Here is a 24,321-nt window from a genome sequence, read left to right on the forward strand (position 1 = left end):
AATAAAGCAGTTGGACTCTATCTCTTCTATGTAAATAGGCTGTTAGGTCTTTTGATCCAGATTCTATAATTTAAAAAGACCTGGGTTCAAATACTGGCTTTGCTATTTACTGGCTGTGTGATGTTAAGCTACTTAACCTCAATTTCCCCCTCTGTAAAAAGGAGTTACCAGTACTAACCACATACAACTGTTGTGAGGATAAAAGGAAATCATGCATGTAAAATACTCAGCATAGCACATCATAAAAGGACAACTATTAGAAGCTATAAGCATGATCATTATCAATATTATAAACTCTAGAAACTGAGTGTACTTATAATCAGATTTGACAATTCACTCCAGAATGACCAATCTCAAAGGTAACCAACCAATTTCCCTTACCCAAAACTCACTGTATTTGATCAGCATACGAATATATTTAACTTAAGGTCAAAAAAAAAAAAAAAAAAAAAAGCTATCACAGGCAGCAGGTAGGCTGATGGATATGGTAGAGCAAAGTCTAGGTTTTAGTTAAATATCATCTAACTAGAATATCCTTCTTCATTATACGAATACCTATCCAAGGAGCTAGAATACTCATGACAGCTGGACAAGGGACCCTGATCTTTATGAATTGCTGAATACATGGGAATACACATTTTTTTGGTAATTAAAGTTTCCAAAGTGAGTTTTTCAGTTAAAGATACGATTTCTCATTTTCCCAAAAATGTATGGTACTGATAGTTCAAACACATAATCTACAATTTAATTACAAATAACATGTCAAATGAGTGGAGATATAAAAATTAATTCTCCATAAAAGTAAATTCCAAAAAAGCTTACTTGAATGGCTTTCTGAATGGAACTTTTCTTCACAAAATTTTCAAAGATTCTGGCTGAATATGATCAAATCAAAATATTCCAAGTTGTAAATCTGGCCTTTATATTAAAAGTACTGATGAAGTACCACACTAACAATATTCAATTTAATTTTTTCAAAAGACCAAGAACGCATCCTAAACTTCTATATAATAACTGACAAGATGTTGCATTCAGATTAAATCAATATGCAGTACAACTGGTTTGAGTCCAACAAATTATAATTTTAACAAGCTTTCCTGGTATTAGAGAAGTTTCAATATCAATATGATGGATTAAAGTTTAGATTACCCCAATTACAATTATAAAACAAGAGGTCACGTACATTTAATCCTTTTTAATATGAAAATAAGAGGCTCCAGTTTTTATCTACTGTAAATTTGTCAGAATTCAAACCTTTAAACTGCCCAAAAACTTGAGAATAGTAACTATTTTAAGTCACATAGTAGTTATATTTGAATACATTAAAGAGTTACTGTAGCTTTCCTAAGTGACCTGATGTTCCCACCAAAAAATCGGCACCTCAATGAGGCTCTAAGAACTGCATGCCTACTTCACAGATCATTGCAGTGTGCTTAATTGGCATTTGTAGATTGCATTGAGCAAGCTACATGAAAGAGAAGGGACGGAGGAGACACAATTTACAAAAAAAGGAAACACTTAACACACCCCTCACCTATATGCAAGAGCTATCAGAAACACCATTTAAAAATACTACACACCTTTGTAATTTTCTAACATTCAAGCAGATAATCTATGACAAGCATATCTTCCTATCCTTTCTCTGCCCCACAGTGCTTTGCCAAGAGCACAAGCCCAAGTAAAATAACCGATGCAATTTCCTTGTTTACTTAAAGAATTGTAGAAAACATGTTGACTGCTTCAGAGACCTCTGAAACAAATGAATATTAAAAAGACTTCATGGTAATGTTTGAAAAAAGAGTGGTAGTGATTCCTTCAGCTAGTAAAAATACAGCCTTAACTTTATAAAAAGGGTTAAATTTTACACTGCCGTTCATTAGCATGCCTTATTTGCAACCAGAAGGAAGAAAAGGGGGTGGGGGGTGAAGACAGCAAAACACACAAGATGGAAAACATCACTAACTCTTTTGGTGGTTATGAATAATTTTAAATTACCCAAGGAATGGAAGAGAAGAAGAGTTCATGAATAGAAAGGGGGTTAACAATCTGAACTGGCCCCTTCCAGATTCATACTGATGTCGGAAAGAAGGAATTTATTTACACTGCAGTGCCAGGCAGCAAACATGGCTGCCCCTGCCCCCTTTAAATCTGAATAGTCTTCACTTCCTTACCAAAATCATCAAATTATGGCCATGCCTCTCCGTCTTGCTACCTACTATAACACTAACATCTCCTCCTCCCTCAAAACAGTAAAATCCACACCTCCCCATTTCACAACAACCACAATACCATAACCACTAGCTTTTCTATTCTCCAGCCTTGAAAGAAGAGGTACAGAATACAAATATTGGAACAAAAGGCTTTCCCTTCCTAACACTTTAACAAACCGGTTCCCCTTGTTTTCCTTCCACTCATTGATGCTTGGTCGCTAGTTCTCATCCTTCTCAACATTCAGTTAATTTCCTTCCCGATCCCAATCTTAAGACTTCCAGTTTCCTGAGTCTATTTCCTATCTTCCGTTTGCATCCTGTCTCAATTATTTCTCATTCCTTTCCGAATCCACCTTTTCCTTCACTTTCATTTCTCCGTTTTTCCTTTGATGCCCATTTCTCCATCAAATTCTATCTCCTTCCTCCAGTCTTCTAGCTCCCAACCTCCACTCTCAAACCTCCCTATTTCTCAGTCCGTCCAGGTCTCTCTAATCCTCTCCAAACCTAACTCTGCTCCCCTTTGCCTGCCCCTCCCCCGTTCTGTCTTTATCCGCCCTCCCACACCTCCTGCCCCTGATTCCCGGCTCAGCGCCTTCCTCCATCTTGTCAGTCTACTTATTCCTGCCCCACCTCCCAGATCCCTCCACTGCCCCCACCTTTGCCATCTATCATCATTTCCGGATACACCTCCAGAGTAGCGCGGAACTTTTCCATATGCTCCCCCATTCATTTCTAGAGGGATTCTCTTCCTACCCAGGTCCATCACTGCTGATAACCATCATCGTCGTTCCTCTCGATATTCCATTATTGTGTTTTACATGCGCACACACACACACACGCATGCACGCACACGCACGCATTTACTTTACCTTCAGTTTGTTCCATTCTAACCCCCCGGCCGTGTCAGTACGATCACAGGAGAGACACGGAGGCCCGGAGTGGGGCTGGGGTGCGGGCGGCCGCCGGGGCCGCGGGGGGAGGAGACGGAACCAAGCTAGGCCGCATGAAATCCCCGGGCTAGATTTCCCCCGCGCCGGATGCCTCTGCCATGACCGCAGGCACGGAGGAGGGCCACGGCCGGGCCGGGCCGGGCCAGGCGAGGAGGGGAGCGGAGGGGAGAAGAAGGGAGACGAGGAAGGCTGCGGGTGGTGGGGTAGGAGTGGAGGTGGAGGGATAGGGGGGTCGCCGCGCAGCCTCTGCTGCCAGAGAGGAGCCTGTGGCTGGCGGCCGGGGCAGCAGAGTCCTCGGGGCTCCAGTCGGCCTTCGCACGCCTCTCCACGGCGACCAGTGGACAGTTCCCCTCGGCCTCCGCCTCAGTCCTGGCCGTCGCTGCCGTCGCTGCCGTCGCCGCCCGCTCCCGCCGCCACCACCAACGCCGCGCACAAAGCCCCCCCCACCCCGACTCTCCGAGCGCCGCCGCCGCCAAATCTTCAGCCCCTTATTGGCTACTGGCCGCGGCGCCTGCCGGGAAATGCAGTCCCAGGTTTGGGGCGCGGGGGGCGAAAGGAGGAAGAGGCCAGTTAGCGGGGAGGAGGGGCCGGAGCGAGAACGAGAAATGTGAGCGGCCCGAGGGACTCTAGACGAGAAGTGAGACCGAAGGCGATAAAGGCAGAGAGACAGGAAGGAACGATGCGGAGAGTGAAAACAAAACTAGAAGACAGAGAAGATAGGTTAAAGGTTGGGCCTGTGAGGTAAAATTGTGCTCGTACGTGTTACTTATTAAATAACAGCACGTATTAAATACCATATGGTATTCCTCAGAGTGATTGTCATACAATCCCTATGTGTTAGAAATAACCTACAAACGGGTACCCAGTTAAGACGACCGGGAAAGAGTATAACAATTTATGCTCCTCCTTGTCTTCTTCTGTCCGACAGCTGTCAGAGAAGAGCTGCCTATTCCACAGCGTCTGCGTCTGGACACCATGGCAGCAATTTCAGACTTGAGCCTTGGGGGGCACTCTTCCTTTCTGCCATGGATGTTTCAGCCGGATGCTTCCCCCGCTCCCCATCGCAAGCATTAGAAGATCTTGGCGGCATCTCAGTCTCTGGGGGGGAAACGCTGACCTCCCTAGCAGGCAGCCCGCCCCGCACGCCTTCTTCCTGCTCGCACTGCGGGCCCGGAGGCCTGTGGGTAACGAGGAGGACGTCAGAGCCAACTGCACCCCGGAGCCGGGGGGAGCCCAAGGGCTCGGTGCCCGTCACGTGCCTGTGTCCTTTGCTGCTCGCTGCTAGACCTTCCCTTCGAGAGATGTGAGGGCATTTGTCCTAAACAGAGTTCACGCAAGAAGAGGAGGAAAAAGGAGTCAAAATTCTCTGTAACCCTCTATCCCTCCCCATCCTACAGTAGAAGGTCCTGGGGGTGTGACACAGTAAATTGGTCTTGCAGGAGTGTGCAGATTTAGTGATATTTCCGGGGACTGTTGGTAATGACTAGAACGTTGCAGCACAGAGGAAATACAAAGGAAACACGGGCAGCAATTCGATGAGGAAACCAAAACTCTGCTCTCTTTTCTGAGACTAAAAAGCCATATCACTACTACATTGTACTCTCCATAGACGTTATAGTGCTGGATCTATTTGGTACCGTTACAAGAAATTCCTGATATCTTTATCTTTAAATCTTACTTAAGTAAAAAATTAAAAGATTCGTACAGATTATTTTAATGATTACTAATTATGTGTTTTTAAAAACATAACCCTGTTAATAATACTCAGGATGATAATTCAGAATTAGCTTTCCCATTACTATTAATCATTAAATATTTCTAAACCTATGCTTGTGTACTACCTATGCTTTGTGTAGTATCAAAAGTTAAAGGAATCGATAAAAGCACATTTTTTATTGTTTTAAATGTCTTTTTGGAACAAGGGCTACCAAAGGAGGCCACTGAGGTTATTTCAGCTTGATTGTTTCCTGGGGAAGAGCAGTTAAATTGGTCTTTTTTTCCCCTCTCCCTACCTCTATCCTTCTTTTCCACCTTCCCATGTTAACCTTGTTTTATTGATGAATAGTTGCCTTGACCTGACTCCTGGAGAATCTGGTAAATTGTTCCCTGGGATTTTAATTTGCTTCTAAAACTATGTTGACAAGAGTTTAAAATTAGTTATGTGAAGTAAATGCATAGTCTCTTCCTGAAAAACATTAGAAAATACATTGTTAATATTTGATCTGGAGCCATATTTAGGGAAATGAATATTAAAATAATAATTTACATTTTTAGCATCTAACATCTTCTGAGGTTCAGAACATGCTTTCTCTTCTCCCTAGAAAATGAACAGTCTAACACAATTCTCAGGACCAGAATTATGGAAAAAGAAATTTTATTTGTTTCTCTTTTGAAGATTAAACCCAAAAACTCCTTACATGATAAATCGCTTGTCTTCAAAGTAAAAAAATCGCCAGTCTTAATAACAGGAGAAGACAGGCATTGCTTTGAACAAATGGATCTCAATAAGGAAGATTCTTAACCCTTCCCTTTTAAGACTGGGATTGCTGACATATGGCCATGGTAGAAAATCTAGCTCATCTTTCAAGTACTGATCTTGGAATCGTTCATCTGGTTTATGAATACTTAATGATTTTCACCGTGCCTGGTTGTAAGTGAATACAATGCATGAATAGGAATATTTCCTGGTGTAAAATGTCTCCCAGGGAACTAAGAGGAATATTTTTGCATCCCTTACGATCTTTTCCAGATAAGTACAGGGACATGGCAGTGCAGTGATTAATTTATGAAATTAATGTGAAAATTATAACTACCTGGCCTTTTAGAGCTCAATATACCATCGGGAATTTTCAAGGAAGGAAAAGTAAAGAGATCGAAGCTTTGTAGGTTTTGTTAATTCTAGTAAACATACAACGTGAAGTGAAACCTTTATGTGGAAAGTTGGGTATCAGACATGCACAAAGAGCCCTCTAGTGGCCAAACTGAAAAGTTTTGCCTATTTAACAGTTGATCCACTTAGTTATAAGTTTAAAAATGCTTTGTGGATTAAAAACAGTCTGCATTTAAAAAATAAAGCATGAAATTTAATACCCACCATCTTTCATTCTTACAAACGTTCAGCCCATATGAGTAAAGTCTGTGGTCAGCTCACGTGTTAAGAGAGGTGTTCCCCGTGAGAAAGCTATTCCTTGCAGCCTGGTGTTAGAGCCACTAAAAATATTGTCTTTCTTCTAGAGCCAGATAAAAAGGATAGAGATGACTGGGGAGCGAGAACATTTTTAGATCTTTCAACTTACCCAAGATGGCTCAGTTTCCCATCCCAAGAACTGAAGTGTCCCCCAAATCTGTAGTGCTCTATGTCACTGCATAGCTACAAGAATATACATTTTTAATGTTATTTGCGATTTCTACAGCAAGTACTGATCAGAAACAATACCTGTTAAGAGAACATTTATGAAGCAAATTTCTTTAGTAGAATTCAGATTTCCATATGAAGATTTCACAGCATTCCAGTCTTGGGCCCTGAAGAAGGGAGAGGTATGTTTTCCTTACCATTCCCGCCCTTTCTGCCACTCCCTCTCCCCACTGCTTCACCCCACCCCCTGCGGTTGCGCATTGAGGGGGCGGAGGAGGGAAATACAGGAAAGTGATGTAATTCGTGACTCCTAGATGGTTGCCATGGCTACTAACAGGCATATTACGCTATCCGTAGAGTAAGAGCTTCTTTAATGCAGCTTTCAATGAAGAGTTTTCGGGGTGGGTTAGTCCACAGCCTACAGAGTGTGGACAGGCAAAAAGATGTCAGTCTTGAGCCCCCAGCACAGACTCTCCTTAAACTAAACCCAATAGGGAAATAAGTCATTTAGCAGGGTGGGAACCAGATGTTGCTGCTTCCAGGGCACCGCGAAGGACGCCCGCCTTCTCCAGAGTTTGAAAACCCATTGGTTGGTGGTGTCGTCACTCAGAGTGACATCACCGGTGAGAAAGAGGTGGAGCCATAGAGACGGCCTCTGGCCCTTCTATCTTGGGGAACTGAGGAAGTGGGGAAATCGGGAAGGGACTGGATGACTAAGGCAGCCGTTCCGTGGAGCAGGCCAGAGGAGGTAGGGGTGGGCGGGTCAAATCCTCAGACTGTACCTTGGTGGACCGTGCCTGCCTGTTTTCGTGCGGAGCCCACTTCCTCGGCATCCGGCTCCTCCCAACAGCGCCCACTTTCCCCCGCAGCTCTTGGTGCCCACCGCGCTTTCCTCAGCCCTTGACCTCGTCTCCCTGCCCGCCCATCAACTTTGGAGCTCAGCTTCCATTCCCCCTCCTTCCGTGCTTCGCTTCCTCCTTTCTCTTCCGTACCCCGTACCCTGCTTCTCGTCTACCTTGCATAAACCTGGAGCGTCGGCAAGGTTTGTCCCAGTGCTTGCAGCGACCCCGTGCCAAAATACAAAGAACCTCCCCCACCGACCCCACCACAGTAAACACAGTCTAACACACAACGCACATAAAAGCCACCGACGGAGGGAGCCGAGAGCTCGTTTTGTCCCGGTATATCTTCAAGTGCTGGAAGCAAAGGTATCAGGGGGAGCCTAGGACCCCGCAGTGTGGGCGTGGGCGGTGCGTAAGCGCAGGTGGGTCTCACCGCCCGGCCTGGCCCTGACCGCCGCCCTCCTGGAGTGCGGGTGGCAGGAGAGCCCACTGACAGAGGGATGGGGTATGATCTCCCTCCAGCATAGGACCACCGGCCCTTAGTCTAGGTTCATATATTCCAAACTATTATTTGAACTCTTGGTCAAAACGTCAGCTCTGTGGTTGAGGTTCCGGCCAGGAGAGTTCCTGGTACTCCTTTCCCACCTGCAGGAAAGCATAGTTGACATTATGAGATACTAAGGCTCATTGCTACCCTTGGCTGAGAAGCAGCACCACATGATGGAAAGAGGTTTTGGCAAAGCTTATTTGAAGATATAACGCTCAGTTTGGGTTCTTTGGAGAAGCACTAGCACAAAACCCATTCACCTCCGCTTGGCTATTAGTAGGTACCATGTATATTTTCACTGCTACATAATGAGATTAGTGAGTACTTTCAGTCTTTAAAGTTTGGGACAGCTGCGCTAAGTATGGAAAAAAGCTAATTGAAAACAAATCCAAGATATTTACTTTCTACCTATATTTTTAGGCTGTAAATAGGTATATCTTGCTCGGCTTCTTGAATACTTAGCAATCATTCAAGTAGATTACTAGGAACTAATGACCAGAAATCAAAATGTCTTTGAAGACCATATCGCCATCTTGAGCATCATCATATTAAAGGTCATTTCTATTTGTTGGGATCCCAAAGTAACATTCTCAAATCCAGGGCTAAGAAAACATTATTCATGATTGTTGGAAATGAACTTCAGATTTTACACCTTGAATTGAATATGCAAATATTTTTTCCTTCGATAGTTAAAAACACTTAAATCCTGATTATGTTTACAATTGATGTTTTTGAAATACTGAATTGTTTACTTACTCCTTCTGCCTAGGTCCTATGTTGGCTAGTTGAGACAAATATAAATATGGCCTTCTACAGTTGTAATACAGTCGTAGCTATTGCCCGAACACGGTAAGCCTTAGAATTCCCCCCAATATTTATATTAACTTTCTGCTTCTAGATGGAAAAGACATATATAAAAAGGATAGACTTAGTACACAATTAAAGTTTTGTTAGCTTTAACTATGTTCGTTTTTAGGAAGCTGAGATTTTAATGTATTTAAACTTAGCCCAAATCATCTGTATGCTTTAGAACTCAGACTGAGTAATTTTGTAGATGTGTAGTACAGGTAAAATAATAGACACAATGATTTTTGAGTGACGCCTCTGTAATTGATAAATGATACATAAGGTATAAAAAAGATTAAAGTGGCTGGCAAACAAGTCAGTCCTAGGGCCTGTATCTGCCCTAGCAATGTCTGTTATCACTTTTTATTCCGAAGAACATTCACTGAGAACTTGCTACGTGCCAGATACATTGTATATTTTCCCTTTGGCCATTCAAAAAGTGTTTTATCTTGACATGCTTCAAAAACAAAGAATGGAAAAAGCCATTTCTTTGCCAAAAGAAGTCTTTTTGCCAGGAATTTCCTTTGCCTAGATGATCTTATTTTTTATTTTCAAACAATTTGATGTGCTAGTTTAACTGAAGATTGTGAACTGTTGCAAAACTAGAATGTAGAGATACCTGGCTGGTGTGCCCAATTCTAGTTCTTACTCCTAACGTTCTTTGGGAATCTTAGGTGAAGGTTCATTTTGGCTGTAAGTGCCTCGCATCTGAGGAAGTCCATGAGCACTATATAGACGAGGCAGTACTACATGATTGGCTAGCCCCTACAGGGACCGTGAAGTGTTTCATTCAAACATTATTCCTATTGTCAGTAGAACAGCTGAAGATACACATCTTCCACCTATTTTAGGACAGTAGATAGAGACAGAACTTTCAAACATAACCCCTGACAGGAAAATGTTAGCTATTAGATTTTTAAATGAATAGTTGCAGAGTTTATAACTTCTAATATAGCAATTATTCTTAGGAATTAACTTATTAATGTTTCTCATAGAGTATATCATTCAACCATAAAACATACTGTTTTTCAACTAGAGTAAAAAGTTATATTTCACTCACTAATGAATATCATCTGCTTTTAAAATATAGGCTTTAAAACTATTGTTTTATTTTAACCAGATACAGTATCATTTCTTTAACTTTTAAGTTTATGATAGTTTGTGTTCAACTCAGAGGATGTTGCTCTTTATTCCAGATTCCCTAGCCATTTTGTCCATCCTACCTGCTCTTCTTATTCCCCATCACTTGCATTTCTTCACTTGCCAGATTCTCATTTAAATAAAACATATGCGAAGAACTATGGAAGGAAGAAGTACTCCTATGCTAGTCAGTCAGGCAATAAAGTACTTTACTTACAAACTGGAATAGTACAAAAGCTACACACATCAACTTGCTGGCTACAAGAGGTCCCTGGTAAACCTCAGCTGGAGCAAACCCCCCAAAAGCCACAGGCGACAAGCCCTCAGCCCACAAAAGAAACTGGCACGAAGACTAAGGAAGAAAAGCAATCTTATAGACAAAAAATTGTGGATGAACTTAAACATTATTACCATGGATTCTCTTTGCTTTGGATTGACACCAAAGTTGCTGCCAGAATGGTTTGGAAGCTGTTGCATGGACAGGTGCTGACCAGACGAGAGAGACGAAGGGTACGCAAGAATCATATTTGAGAAAGAAATGTGAAGTTAAAATGAACTATTTAGGAACCAAGTTTTAAACTCAACTTAAAATTCATTTAAAAATTGCGAAGTAGGAATAGTAACTGATGTAAGAACCAGGATTTCTTACTGAGTTTCCTACTTGTCTTCAACTGACTTGCTGTACAACTTTAGGCAAAGTTCTTAAAATTTGTATATATTTGCCTATAGAATGGTTATATGTGTGTTTTCCAATCTCTCCAAGGAGTTGAGAGTTTGATCAGTGCATCCGAAGTACAAACTGTTGTTAATATACTAAGCATATGCATTTTAAAAACCAGTTTTAACTGATACTATGTTGTTAAAATATGGATCCCTAAGTTAGATGAAAGCTAAGAGATACCAATAATATGTTTTGATTGTCACAGACTTCCTTGAGGATATCTCATAAATATTTAGAGCTATGGTAAAAAGAGGAAAATCCCACCTTTCCATTTTATAAACAGCTGCAGAAAATGTCTTGTGTTTTTAACACTTTAAGAACCTAAGCAAGCTTTTCAGTTTTAGGGTTTTTTTGTTGTTATTTGGGGCAAGTCCTAAAATAATGAATATTGCATATGCATTTAATTCTTTAGCTTTTGAGAACTTGTGCTGATTTCTTCCGCCTGGTTCCATTTATGGTGTTCATAATTGTACCCTTCATGGAATTCTTATTACCAGTGTTTCTGAAACTCTTCCCAGAGATGTTGCCATCAACTTTTGAAAGTGAATCTAAAAAGGTATGTAGGATTTTTAAACTTTTTTTCCTGAGAATTTTTATAAGAGTTTATTTGAGCCCAAACTGATGATATATGGAGGAAGATCTCGAATGTTCCCAGATATTTTAAACTTTTCAAAAAAGTTAATAGACTTTATTTTTTAGATTTACAGAAAAATTGACTGGGAAGTACAAAGAATCCCCAGATACTCCTTCCCCCATTTTCCCTATTACGAACATCTTGCATTAGTGTGTACATTTGCTATAATTGAAGAACTAATATCTATATATTATTATTAATTAAAGCTCACACTTTACACTAGAGTTCACTTTTTGTGTTGTACTCAACCTGTGGCAACCACTAATCTTTTTACTGTCTCTATAGTTTTGCCTTTTCCAAAATGTCATATAGTTGGAATCATACAATATGTAGTCTTTTCAGATTGGCTTCTTTATTTAGCAATATGCATTTAAGTTTCTTCCATGCCTTTTCATTGCTTATTTTTCTATCACTGCGTAATATATCATTATATGGACGTGCTACTGTTTATCCCATTCACCTTTTGAAAGACATCTTGGTTGCTTCCAGTTCTTGACAATTATGAATAAAGCTGCTAAAAATACCCATGTGCAGGTTTTTGTGTGGACATAACTTTTCAAGTCATTTGGGTAAATACCTAGGAGAGCAATTGCTGGATTATATAGTAAGAGTGTGTTTAGTTTTGTAAGAAACCAATAAACTGTCTTCCAAAGTAGCTGTACCATTTGCATTTCCATCAGCAACGAATGAGAGTTTCTGTTGCCTCACATCTTCATCAGCATTTGGTGTTGTCAGTGCTTTGAATATTAGCCATTCTAACAGGAGTGCAGTGCTATCTCATTGTTATTTTAATTTGCAATTCTCTAGTTATATATGATGTTGACTATCTTTTCATACGCTTATTTGCCATCTATAGATCTTCTTTTGGGAGGTGTTTGTTCAAATCTTTTGCCTACTTTTTAATGGGGTTGTTAATTTTCTTATTGTTGAGATTCAAGAGTTCTTTGTATATTTTTGGACACAAATCCTTTATCAGATATGTGTTTTGAAAATATTTTCTCCCATACTGTGGCTTGTCTTTTCCTTCTCTGAGCTGTCTTTCACAGAGCAAATACTTTTAATTTTAATGAAGTACAGCTTATCGAATTTTTCTTTCTTAGGTTGTGCTTCTGGTGTTATATCTAAAAACTCATTGCCAAACCCAAGGTCACCTAGTTTTTTCCCTAGATTTTCTTGTAGTATTTTATAGTTTTGAGTTTTATATTTAAGTCTATGATCCATTTTGAGTTAATTTTTCAAAAAGGTGTAATATTAGTGTCAAGAGTCATTTTTTTTTGCACGTGGATATCTCATTTAACTGGCTCCATTTGTTGAAAAAAACGGTCCCTTCTCCATTGAACTTTAACTTGTTTTTAATTGTTGAAAAATGAAACAAACATAAATCAACTGTTACTGCAGTGACTAGTCGAACAGCAGGCATGGTTTATTCAGCAAAAGGACCCATTAGTCCTTGAGAAGAGGGTGTCCTCATTGATGGTCACTGCAAAGGTGAAGGGCTAGAAAACCAAGGCAACTCCTTCATTCTCTTTATTCTGTGCCACTCTACTAGACAGTGCTATGAAGATATAAACACAATATTATGAGAGGACAAAGAGGGCAACTTTTAAATCAGATTGGGAAATGTTTCACAGAAGAGTTAACTGTGGAACTGAGACTTAAAGAGTGGTAGAATTTTGACAGTGTTTGAAAGGCATTCTAGATAGAAAGAAAAGGACTTAAAATGGCTTCACAGGGTAAAAGAGTATGATATAACCAGAGACCACTAATTGGTTCTTTATGGTTGGAATACAAGGGGATCAATGGCAGAAGATAAGACGAAAGTGATGTGTTGGGTCAGGCTGGAAAGCATCTACCACCCTAAGGGTTTTGGACTTTACCTTTGACAGTGGTAAATAATAGAAAGCAAATTTCAGCAGAGGGTGGGCAACATAATCAGATCTGTGTTTTAGAAAAATAATTTTGTTGGCAGGAAGGATTGAAGAGAGTAGAGCCAAAGGAGGGAAATCAGCTGGAATAGCAATAGCATGAGAAAGCTTCAATTATGAATGTGGCATTGGAAATTAAAACTTAAAAATCTGTTTGAGATACATTTAAGGTGTAGAATCAAATTGCAATATTTAACTGCCTGGCAGTGGTTGAATTTACTTATATTAAAAGTAATCAGCATGTAGAGTTAATACCACGGGATTCCAAGGAAAGCGTTAATGAGTACAGAAAGATGGGAGAATAGAGGAGGCGATTCATCTAAATATTCCTCTTTCTTCAACACTACTCATAGTGATGTGTACATATATACACATCATGGCCACGGTCCCCAGAAAATACTTTCTTCTTTGCTTTGTTCCATGAAAAGAAAGACAGCAAACAAATGAGATTGCTAGCTTTCTAATTACATAAGATCACAGCATTATGCATTTCTCTTTCATAGTACTTCTCCATTATACCATAACATTAATTTGTGGAATTATAGCATAATTGTTAGACACTAATGTTTGTTTCTCATATTAGACTAGAGGTTTCATGAGGGCAGGAATTCATATCTGTTTTTGCTTATTTTACCTCTAGCACCTAGCACATGGTAGATGCTCAAAAAATGGATGGATGGATGGATGGATAGATGGATATGGATATGGATATGGATGAAGGAAATGAAATGGATGACTAAATGAGTTCTACTTATAGGATTCCCATTGTGTGACTTTTTTGGCTGAGCCTTTTAAGACAATGATTGCTGTGATTGGGTCATCATTAGAATCTCTTGGGCAACTTAATACGTATATATAGAACATATATATTTCTCTTTTTCTCTACCCCTTCTAAGTCCTGACTATGGTTATTTCGAAAATGCTACCACACTGCATTTCTGATGATGAACAAGGATTTAGAAATTATGATCAACATAGTGTCTTAAGAGTATACACTTAATTCTCTTCTGTGTAGTACTTTGTTCATATTTGTTATAGCCCTTAACTTATTGTATTGTAATAAATTGTGTCCGTTTTACATTACTTAAACGGTAAGCTATTTTTAGCATAGAGTTAATTTTCTAGTTTTCTTTCTTTGTGGCCCAAATAAAATCCAGGATCACTCAGAAAGAGGGTTGGCTCAACTAGTAACCTAGATGGTTTGCATCAGATTAAGAAATAGTATCTCATTCTAAATAATGACAAAGCCTCCCTTTGAGGAGACATTTTGGATCTATTAAATATTTATGATCATTGTATCTGTGAGAAATAAAAGGTAAGATTAAGGAGGCAAGTCACAAATAGAGGCTACTTTTTATTTGCTCTTGTTCTCACAAAACCCATTCAATTAGGTATGAAAATAATATGAATATAAAAATAGGAATGAGCAATAACAAGGTGATAATTATTTTTTTCTCATCTTTATCTACTAGGTTGTAATCACGAAGGACTGATTAACTTTTTCCTCTTTTATTAAGGAGGAAAAACAGAAAAAGAAAATGGCCGCAAAGTTGGAAGTAGCAAAATTTCTTCAAGAAACAATTACAGAAATGACAAGGAGGAACAGGACCAAACTGGGAGAGGACTCTACACGGTTCTCATCCTATATCAAACAGGTGTTAGTCTCTTATATAATACCAAACAGCTTCTGATTTGGGAGTTATATGAATAATGCATGTCACCATGGATCTTCCAAATTGTGCACAATCTCTGAATTTGCAAAAGTTATGTACATATACTATATTGCAAACATTGATAGTAGTTTGCAGAAATGTCTATCTTAAAGCAACCAATGCGCTGAAGACATTGATAATTTCTTGGAAAGAACAGTAGAATTAGAGTCAAACTTCTGAACTACTCCTGATTTTTCAGTTGATTTAGGCTGACTTCAAACAGATTTCTTTACTCCTCTTTGTACCACAGGGGCCATTTCTAAATGTAAGATAGAATCCATAAATGCTTTGACATGTCTTTTTAATAGAATGCTGAGAAGGCTAATTTAAGTAGGAAACACATTTTAATTAGCCTTTTTGTCGCACTGCATAGGTCCAAACAGGCCACAAGCCCAGCACAAAGGAGATAGTTCGCTTTTCCAAACTATTTGAGGATCAGCTCACCCTGGGACACTTAGATCGACCTCAGCTGGTTGCACTTTGCAAACTGCTAGAATTGCAATCCTTTGGAACCAACAATTTGCTCCGCTTTCGGCTCCTGATGAGACTGAAGTCTATAAAAGCAGATGATGAAGTAAGAGCTTAACTATAGCTATAGAGGATTAGTAAAGACATTGGGAGATATCTCTTAGGGTGGCTTTGTGTTGAAGTGCAGTATCTTCTGTTAGGTTTGCTCATGGACCATTTCTGGCAAAATGAGAGGTTTAAACAACCATTACTATGACAACCTGAGCTTTGATTACTCATTTCAGGAGTTGTTTATCATACTCTGACCCATTTTCTTTAGAAGGCCATCAAGGGCAGTTAGTAATTTAGATGTCTTGGCTGGGACTAATCTAAAGCAGATAGAACCTACAGGGAAGGAACAGCAGCTCAGTAGGTTCCTGAGTCTTCTCTTGCTAAAGACAGCCCTCTACCCACACACCTCTGCCCCCTCCCGCAGAGCTCATGCCAAAGTAAATATTCTGCTTGGTGAGTTGGCCTGGTAAGAAGGGGTGGCAAAGCGTAATGCAGGGAGGGGAAGCAGAGCCTGGACATCTTATGGAGGAAAGGCATCATTTGGGCGATAACTACTATATACTCCTTTAAAAAATGGAAAGAATCTTTCTTGAATCGGAATCAGCTGCTTTCAAGCATTTTGCCTGAGGGAGCAGGATTCTCAGAACTGAGAAGCATGTTCCCACCGGCCCCGTTCAGATTTCGATTGTTGCTTTCAGAACTTTGGAATAAACAGTTCTGGTCCCAGAAGTATCATAGTCTGGGACCACACCAAACAGAAACTGTGTTACTTATTGAAGGATTTTTGTGGACCAGAAGGTTAGGGCTATTTCTAGGGTGGTGATAGGGGAATAGTAGGGGAAGAACGCTGCTGGGACATGCAACAGATAGTAAGCTTTTCAAGTGAAATATTTTTTTAAATGAATCCTAATGCTGCCATGAAAGGGAAGAGTAGAGATGTCACAAGCAGCTGAAATGAAAACCAAGAGGGGAAATAATTACTTTGGTGATGATGTTGGGGAGAAGTTATGTAAACATCTCTGATATCACTAATACCTGTTGGCAGGATTCCCTTCGTCTCAACTGCAACACCTTCCTAAGTCATTTGGTTCTTTTAGGCTCCTGGCCTTTGCAAAAGTCAGTGCAGGAGACAAAGAGTGAAAGCATCAGATCTTTTGTTTCCCTGATTTTTTGCGATTTAGGAATTAGGTAAAATTGGAACAAAAAGATCCACCACTATCATTCCTTAACATTTCTTTCAGATAATTGCCCAAGAAGGGGTGAATGCTTTGAGTGTGTCAGAACTACAAGCAGCTTGTAGGGCCCGAGGGATGAGATCACTGGGTCTCACTGAGGAACAACTGAGACAACAACTCAGAGAGGCAAGTAGCAGCTTTCTTGGGCCCTTTTTACTTGAACGCTCCTACAACTTGCAGATTTTATTTTGTGATTTCTACTTGTCAAGTGAACCATCTTACTTATTTTGCCTTATTTAATTGAGCAGTGGGATGCTAAAGCAGCTAGAATTATTTTGACTGAGACATGGTACTGTATTAGTTTTCTATTGGTACATGAAAAGGATCACAAACTTATTGGCTTAAAACAACACCCATTTGTTATCTCAGAGGTCAGAAGTGCAGGCTGTGTTCCTTTCTGGGGGCTGTGGGGGAAGACTCTTCTTCCAAGCTCATTCAGTTTGTTGGCTGAATTTGGTTCCTTGCAGCTGCAGGACTCAGGTCCTTGTTTCCTCCCTGGCTGTCGGCCCTGGGCTATACTCGGTCCTGGAGGCCACCTGCATCTGCAAAGCCGGCAATGGGAAACTTCTCACGTGGAAACCTATCCTCCGCCCCCCACCACCCATGCTTTAAATCTCAGACTGCTCTTGTTTTTGATCTCTAGCTCCAGATTTAAAGGCCTCATCTGATTAGGTGAGACCCACCCAGATAATCTTCCTATCTTAAGGTCAGCTGATTTAGGACCTTAATTATATCTGCAAATCCTGTCTTAGCAGCACCAAGTTAGTAGTCTGATTGAATAACTAGGAGTTCTGGGTACACCAGAGACTAGAACTCTCAGGAACACCTTAGAATTTTGCCTACTCCAGGTATTGTAAGGACCTGGGCAAAATCTCTAATACAAAGTCTATTATCTGTGTGAATCCATTGGAGGTCTAATCTTGCTAAGTGTCTCACCTGGACTTGCTTTCTCAATTAGTGTCTCAAACCCATGTAAAGTGTTAGCTTTGGTAACAAATGTTTAATATTTTCTCTCAAACGGCATATTTTAACCAAGAGCATTAATGTTTTAAAACAGAAGAGTAACTCCTAATAAAAGTCTCATTTCTATAACTGTAAAAAGTGCTATAAAGTATACACAAATTATTTGGGGATAGGAGCCATTATTGTGATTTTGAAACCACGTCAGGTAGCTATTTCCTCTCACATGCTGGACCTGCTCTAGTTGGAAGATGACCATATTATAGAGAGGTACTAAAATAATTTATGTCTTGAACACAAAGTATTAAGTGGATTCATACTGTTAAATTGCTTTTCTGAGAGGGAGTACCATTTTACAATCACCACTACAAAGGAGTTGAGGATACTAATCCAACCATTTGATATATGCAGCTCTATGTACTATTCAAAAAATCCTATGTTAGGATGTGGGCAGACGTTTCATAGAAAGGAAAATCTAAAAATGATAAACATGAAACATCTTAACTTCATAAGAAGATAAATTAAAACTATGAGATACCACATTCACCTATTATCTTGGCAAAGATCAGAGTTTGATAACACACCTTATCGGTGAGGGTGCGGAGAGAGGGGCACTCATGAATTTCTGATAAAAACCTCCATAGAGGTTTGGCAATAGCTTTTTTAAAATACATTTACCTAGGAATTTTACTTCTAGGAATCTATCATATGTTCCTGCATATGTACAAAATGACATATCCATTGCGGCCTTTTTTTATAACAGCGAAAGATTAGAAACAGCCTAAAATCCATTAATAGGAGTATAATCAAATTAATCATGGCATTTCTATAAAATGGAATCCTTCACAGATGTTTAAAAAAGGAGGAAGCTCTATCTCTACTGATAAGAATCAATCTCGAAGATGAAATATTTCAGTGAAAAAAAGGAAGGATAAAAGAGTGTGTATGTGTTACCTGTTGTGTAAAGATAAAAAAAGTATAAATATGTGTATTCGTACATGCATAGGATATCTCTGGAAAGTTATATAAAGAACTGGTACCAGTCGTTGCTTCTAGGGAAGGAAATAGAGTAGTTAGAGAAGAGGGGTAGAAGGCAGGCTTATTTTCATTGATTACATTTTATCTTTAATCTTGTGTGTATATTATTGATCTAAAAAAATATGTTTTTTAAAGCTTGGCCAATCTGGTACTTGAAAACTTACATCTCATTCTCATTTTAATGTTTATTTCTTTGGTTATGAATGAGGCTGATTTATTCTTTAACGTTATTTACTTTGTGTCTAAGAGAAGATACTTAGCTTCTTTGATCCACAATTGGTTTGAAAGTTTAAAATTGAACATTCTTTCTCTGAATCTGAGAGTGATCCTACTGAAGTGAGCCAAGTTGCAGGGTACAACCACTGGTGCAGAAGCCAGTTCTTGTCATCATTCTGCCATTACTTATCAGCATGCACCCGGGGAAGCTGTAAAACCAGGGAAGTAGTAGATGATCATGGTTCACATCCAGTTCTAACATTCTGTGATTCTGTCATGTTCTATTTCCCTCCTATTCTCCAGTGGCAGGACCTCCACCTGAAGGAGAATGTCCCTCCTTCTCTTTTGCTCCTGTCACGAACCTTCTACATGATAGATGTGAAGCCAAAGCCAATTGAGATCCCACTAAGTGGGGAGGTGAGTAACTGGGCACTTGGAGAACCTGGATTTCCATAACAAGGGCCTCTCCTCAGAGGTCTTACTTCCTATTGTAATTGGAGTAGGCATTAACTTTGGTGTATCTTTTGGAATTTGGTCCAACTGGCCTTAAAAATCTTTTTAAAGTTCTTAAAAAAAAGAAAATTAAAATCACTGAAACTACCTCTAGCTATAGGACTGTTACTGCCTTTAATTCCAGCTTGATTTAGGAGTTTTACTAATAGGAGTTCAGTTTATTCTTTCTTCTTTACAGTCTAGTCTTCATTAGCATACGTTGTTTGGCCCACCACTTTTTCTCCTTTGAGACTGAATGTTTCTATTCTATCATGTCTCTTTCATTTGCCCAGATTCCTATTCATTATTAAGCAATGAATGGCCAATCTAGAATGTAAACTTTTTATCTTCTTTAACTCATTTTCTTAATCATTTTTTCTTGCCTTTAACTCAGCAGTTTTTCTCATGGTATTTTACTGAAGAACCCAGTATTGGCCCAATTCCTAGAACATCTTGTTCTGGGTTCATCAGAACAGGCCTCTCACTTTTCTACTGTGTGGCTTCATGTCTAACTCTGAAACTGCATGGGTGAGGTAGGAAAGACTATTATAGAAGATGCTGCACATGTGGTTTAGTAGATTAGACTAAGTGCTCTGGAGCGAGGACCAACCATTTTAAATCTCTGTTATGCTGTTGACTGCTTGGACAAGCCAAGGGAAAGCATATGAAGTCCAGCATGAAAAATGCACTTCAGGAGACACCACCTTGCTTCCACTTTTCATAGTTCCAGAGACTAATTTGAATTTCAGTTTTGTCCAGGAAGCATTCTAGGGAGACCAGGAGCAATTTTGGAGCACAGATTATGTTCTGAAAGGCAGGCTTCTGGGTTCTTATTCTATCTTTGGTCTTTAAGACAGGCCAAAGTTATTTGTCATTCTTGACTGCTGTCAGGAGCAAGGAAATCTTGGAATAGCACAATACTTCAAAGCTAAATCTGGGTTCTCAGGATTATTGTAAATAGGCATAAACTCTTTATCCAGATGTTGATGTCTGGTATTCTTGAGAAAGACCTAGGAATTAAGGACAAAATAACAACCTCCTAGGCATTTTATTGGTTGTTGTTTTTTTTTTCAATCCACATTTTTAAACTTCCATTCTCCATATATACAAAATAAGAACAAGTAGCATGCTAGGTTCTGTAAAAATTTAGAGATGTCAAATTGAATATTCTATAATTTTGGATATATGTAGCTCTTTTCTCTCAAAGTACACAAAGAAATTATTTCCAAAGAGCAGCGCTATATATTTATTTTTCAAATCTAATTAATATAATTCTTAAAGACAGTTTAGCTATTCTAAATTACCACCCCTCCCTCCATTTTCCTCATGTTTCAAGAGCTCCTATTAAGCAGCACCTACCATTTTAATAAACCAGGCGACTTTATCATTTATTATTAGACACCAAAAATGATAGATGTCAATTTTGACCAAGTATATCAGTTTTATTAGAAACTGATTTATAACTGAGAAATGGCAAGTTTGGGGGTTTTTTCAAGATGGAGAATAGGACCAGAATTGGCAATCTATTAGCTTGTTGATGACTGAAGATCTAGAATCTAATTAGAGTGCAACTTTTGTATGTAGGGTACTCAAAACTCAAAGATAATACTAAGTTGCTGTTTCAGGGACGTACTTCATCTGTTACTCATAAAGGTTATACTTGGAAGAAGTTAGGGATTTAGTGGAAAGCAAATTGTGCTAGAAAGCATTGACGACTGTAGAAGCGATTCAGAGTTTCGGGAAGAGCAGAAAGCTTATACTTATATATTTCTCTCCCTAGGCTCCAAAGACAGATATTCCTGTGGAATCATCACCTACTTCCCCTGAATCTAAAGAGAACATGGTGGATTTAGCACCTCCACTGAAGGATACTAAGGTTAGACCATACTTTTCATATGATTAATTAGATTAAAAAATGAAAACAAGGTAATTTCTCTATTTTAAACACCCTTAATGAAACTGAACTTCAGTGGTGTTTTTAATGAGGAATATTTATTGTACTGTTTAATTTGTTTTTAAGAAAGTTCAACATTTGGCTATATGTAATTAGGTTCTAGATTTTGTCTCTTGAATTCTGTGCCAGAATATGAAGTATTTGTTGCTGGTTCCTGGTAGTATGACTGTAGATCTAATGCACATTGTTTTAAATCAGTAATCCAACTCAGTTCTGATGTTTAAGGATGAAAAATTTATGCAACTACCACCAATTACATCATCACCCATAACACCGTCAATACCTATTTCATTACCTAAGGGATCCATCACTTCTGCTAAAGAAGCTGTAAGTATTATCTAAAAAAAGAAAATCCCTTTCTCTCTAGTTGTTTTTAAGGGCAGTGAGAATATAGAATTAAAACTATTGTAAAACACTGTACAGTTCTTCCTGTTGTAGGAAGTTGTAGGCTGAACTTTAGTCATTTTATAACCACTACATTTTTAAAACTCAGTTATCCAAAAGTGAAAAAAAAAACCAACCAATGCAATTGTGAATCAGACCTAAACATGTTAAGTCTAGAAGCTAATTACAATATAGGCAGATTCTTATTTTCTTTTGTGCCAGATGGAAATAGTTCCCATATGTTGTGTATTTCACACAGGATTCATATGTCAGGAAATACTAGCAGGAAAGCAATTTAAATCTTAAGAGAAATGTGTGTAAATAAGAAATTACTTATCTATCCACTTTTTCCATTTGGGTAAAGGAATTTGGGGCAAGAGCAGAAAGCATGACACAAGTAAACAGAAAGGGGGTCATGGGAGAGAGTTAAACTGTGGAATGAGTGGCTCTACTGGTTCCTAAGGACCAAAGAAGAACACCAGTGAACACACAGATGGGCTAAACATCTAGAGGCCTGGTTTTAATGTCTTTATTTTTATTAACCAAGGTAAATTATAAACTCAGATTTGACTTTGGGTCTGTCATTATTTTGATCAAGAAAGTCAAAGAGGGATTCCTAAAGAACTTACACCAGTGCCTAAAGTCCTTATGTTTTGTACCTAGACACTCCAGGCCAAGTCACAAAAGACAACCCAGAACAGCAAGGCTAGTTCCAAAGGAGCATAAGGACTATTGGAGGATGAAGCTCTCTCTCCGACTTCCTGCCCTCAGCAGTGGCATCCATAAAGGACCTCCCAGCTAAGACTATCTTGTTTGGTTTGAGAAGAGGATCAACCACTTAGTCCTTGGAGCAGTCCTTTGAGGCCTTGTAACCATTCCAAATGATGTCAGGTCAGCAGTGAGACCAAGTTCAGACCATTTAGAAAAATATAATTAGAAAGAATTTCCTCTGTACCATTATGTCATCCCACTAAACTTTGTGTAAAGCCCTCCCCATATTGTTTTTATCAGCTTCATATATGTGCCCCCATCCTTTAAGAGAGGAGATTATTTGCATAATGGAATTAGCTTAGAGCCTTAGATACCTCTACTTCCTGTGGCTTGGTAACCTGAGTAAGACCATGGAAACTCCAAAAACCATTCTAAGAGCCCCTGACCAACTTTTTCAGTAGGACTAGTACCCTGCAAACAAAGTACCTTATGAGATGGAGTGGATATCCTCCCTAGTAAGGTCTTTCTGAATATAAAGAAAAAGCTTCTTGGAGAATAAAATAGGGAGTTAAACAGACTGGCAATCAAAAAGGTTTGGCTGCTGCTTGGCTGTTCTGAGACATCCCCCTGTGGGCTTGCAGGAATCTGGGAGGCTGCCATGATTCTAGCACATATGGCTTTCATTAGCCACCATTTTGCTAGGAAACATAATTAAGGGTTTAAGACTTAACCATTTGTTTGTGCTGGGCGTGTTTTTCTGGTCTGTTTGTCTTTCACAAACAAGACTATTTGTTAGTCACAGAGGTTGTTAAAGTCTGATATAATCCCTGTGCTACCCAGTAACAAATACTATGTTCAGATACTTATGTTTGGTGTTTTCAGTATTGTCAATACTGAAAAAAACAAAAACCAAAACCCAACATAATAGATTGCCATGCAGCTGACCAACAGCTCTCTTCCCTTGGGGAGCGCTTAGCAGGGAAAAGGTATTTTGGCCTGTGGGTGATGAAATTAGATTTTTTTTTTACTTCCTGTGAAATTGAAAGCAGTTAGATGGGAATTAATTAAACCAAGTAAAAGTCAAATCTCCCTGTCTGGGATCACCTAAATAAGGACTGTCATCAGCATTTCATGGTAGGGATATATGCTTTTACAAGCTTCCTAAACCTCCTCTCCACCGGAGGACAAGCCACACCATGCCCTACTAATGAACTCCAGTTCCTTGAGAATGATGAATCCCTACTATGCAACATTCCACAGATCTTGCCATTGGCCTAGCAAGGTGATTCACAATAAATTTCTCCACTTTTAAAATGATGGGTGTTTATTTTAATTAGTTCACATTTCAAGTGTTGAGTGTGGGAAATGGATTAACTACTTGTTCAATCCTGTTTAAGCTGAATGATTCATATGTACTGTTGGGCTGCAATTCTTTCTGGCTTTCTCTATGAGCAGAATGGGAATGATTAGGTCAAGGGACCCCCAGTTGCTTTGGGCCCCAGTTGGCCTTCACCTGTTTTTGCTTCATAAACAGGCATCTAAGACACTTAATACACACCTCTCTTCCCATTCTCACGACAGTTCAGTCAAGGTTGTTTCCTTGTTCTCATCACTTAAGAGTGGTTGGCTGCTGGCTTCCACGATTGTTAGATCTAGCCCCATGCTGACACTGCGCTAGTGGTATTTTGCTAAATGATCAACAACCAACTCTGGTGGGGGCCCTGATTCATAGCATTAGCAGATTCCAGTGATGTAAATACTGGTTGATTTCAAGCTACTAACAGCAGGTCACTGAACATGAGTTGGGAAGTGATGTACACAATTGGCTCAAGAACCAGCCCCAGCACACCACTGATCTAGCTCCTACTAGAGTAACAAGAGACAATTAAACCTCTAGTTGTCATGTGCATTAAACGTTATCACTTCTATG

At 39.4% G+C, this 24,321-nt stretch overlaps 3 protein-coding genes across 16 annotated transcripts in view; 2 read left to right on the forward strand and 1 right to left on the reverse strand.

The window, feature by feature from the left end:
* NSD3 (nuclear receptor binding SET domain protein 3) overlaps nt 1–6,615 on the reverse strand; it is a 93,696-nt gene extending 87,081 nt beyond the window's left edge. For 2 of the 8 annotated variants that reach the window (XM_039853772.1, XM_039853773.1), the window contains exon 1: nt 3,080–3,216. The gene's annotated coding sequence lies outside the window, so the exon portion shown is untranslated. Of the gene's footprint in view, nt 1–3,079; nt 3,613–6,596 lie in introns of those variants that run through there. The other 6 variants (XM_039853781.1, XM_039853771.1, XM_039853775.1 and 3 more) reach the window with 5 other exon arrangements.
* On the forward strand, nt 3,040–6,599 carry LOC120595616 (collectin-12-like). 2 transcript variants are annotated; one of them, XM_039853800.1, is made up of 2 exons: nt 3,040–3,693; nt 4,089–6,559. In XM_039853800.1, the coding sequence occupies exons 1-2, from the start codon at nt 3,051–3,053 to the stop codon at nt 4,232–4,234; spliced, it is 789 nt and encodes a 262-aa protein (XP_039709734.1). In that variant the 5' UTR covers nt 3,040–3,050; the 3' UTR covers nt 4,235–6,559. The 2 variants fall into 2 exon arrangements, 1 of the variants encoding a protein (XP_039709734.1); XR_005650914.1 differs by lacking the exon at nt 3,040–3,693 and adding an exon at nt 3,712–3,915 and having other exon boundaries at nt 4,089–6,599.
* A 520-nt stretch (nt 6,616–7,135) lies between the features above and the next one.
* LETM2 (leucine zipper and EF-hand containing transmembrane protein 2) lies at nt 7,136–23,708 on the forward strand. Of its 6 annotated transcripts, none has more exons than XM_039853907.1 (11): nt 7,136–7,263; nt 8,674–8,753; nt 9,947–10,400; nt 11,024–11,167; nt 14,688–14,825; nt 15,256–15,456; nt 16,643–16,762; nt 19,154–19,267; nt 21,123–21,218; nt 21,522–21,623; nt 22,344–23,708. In XM_039853907.1, exons 1-11 carry the CDS (start codon nt 7,225–7,227, stop codon nt 22,404–22,406), a joined length of 1,551 nt encoding a protein of 516 aa, XP_039709841.1. In that variant the 5' UTR covers nt 7,136–7,224; the 3' UTR covers nt 22,407–23,708. The 6 variants fall into 6 exon arrangements, with proteins under 6 accessions (XP_039709841.1, XP_039709844.1, XP_039709846.1 ...); XM_039853913.1 differs by having other exon boundaries at nt 7,211–7,263; nt 10,018–10,400; XM_039853909.1 differs by lacking the exon at nt 7,136–7,263 and adding an exon at nt 7,273–7,723.
* Nucleotides 23,709–24,321: the final 613 nt, after the last annotated feature.

This window comes from Pteropus medius, unplaced genomic scaffold (genome assembly GCF_902729225.1).
Source record: "Pteropus medius unplaced genomic scaffold, Ma_sr-lr_union100, whole genome shotgun sequence".
Taxonomy (NCBI): Eukaryota; Metazoa; Chordata; class Mammalia; order Chiroptera; family Pteropodidae; genus Pteropus; species Pteropus medius.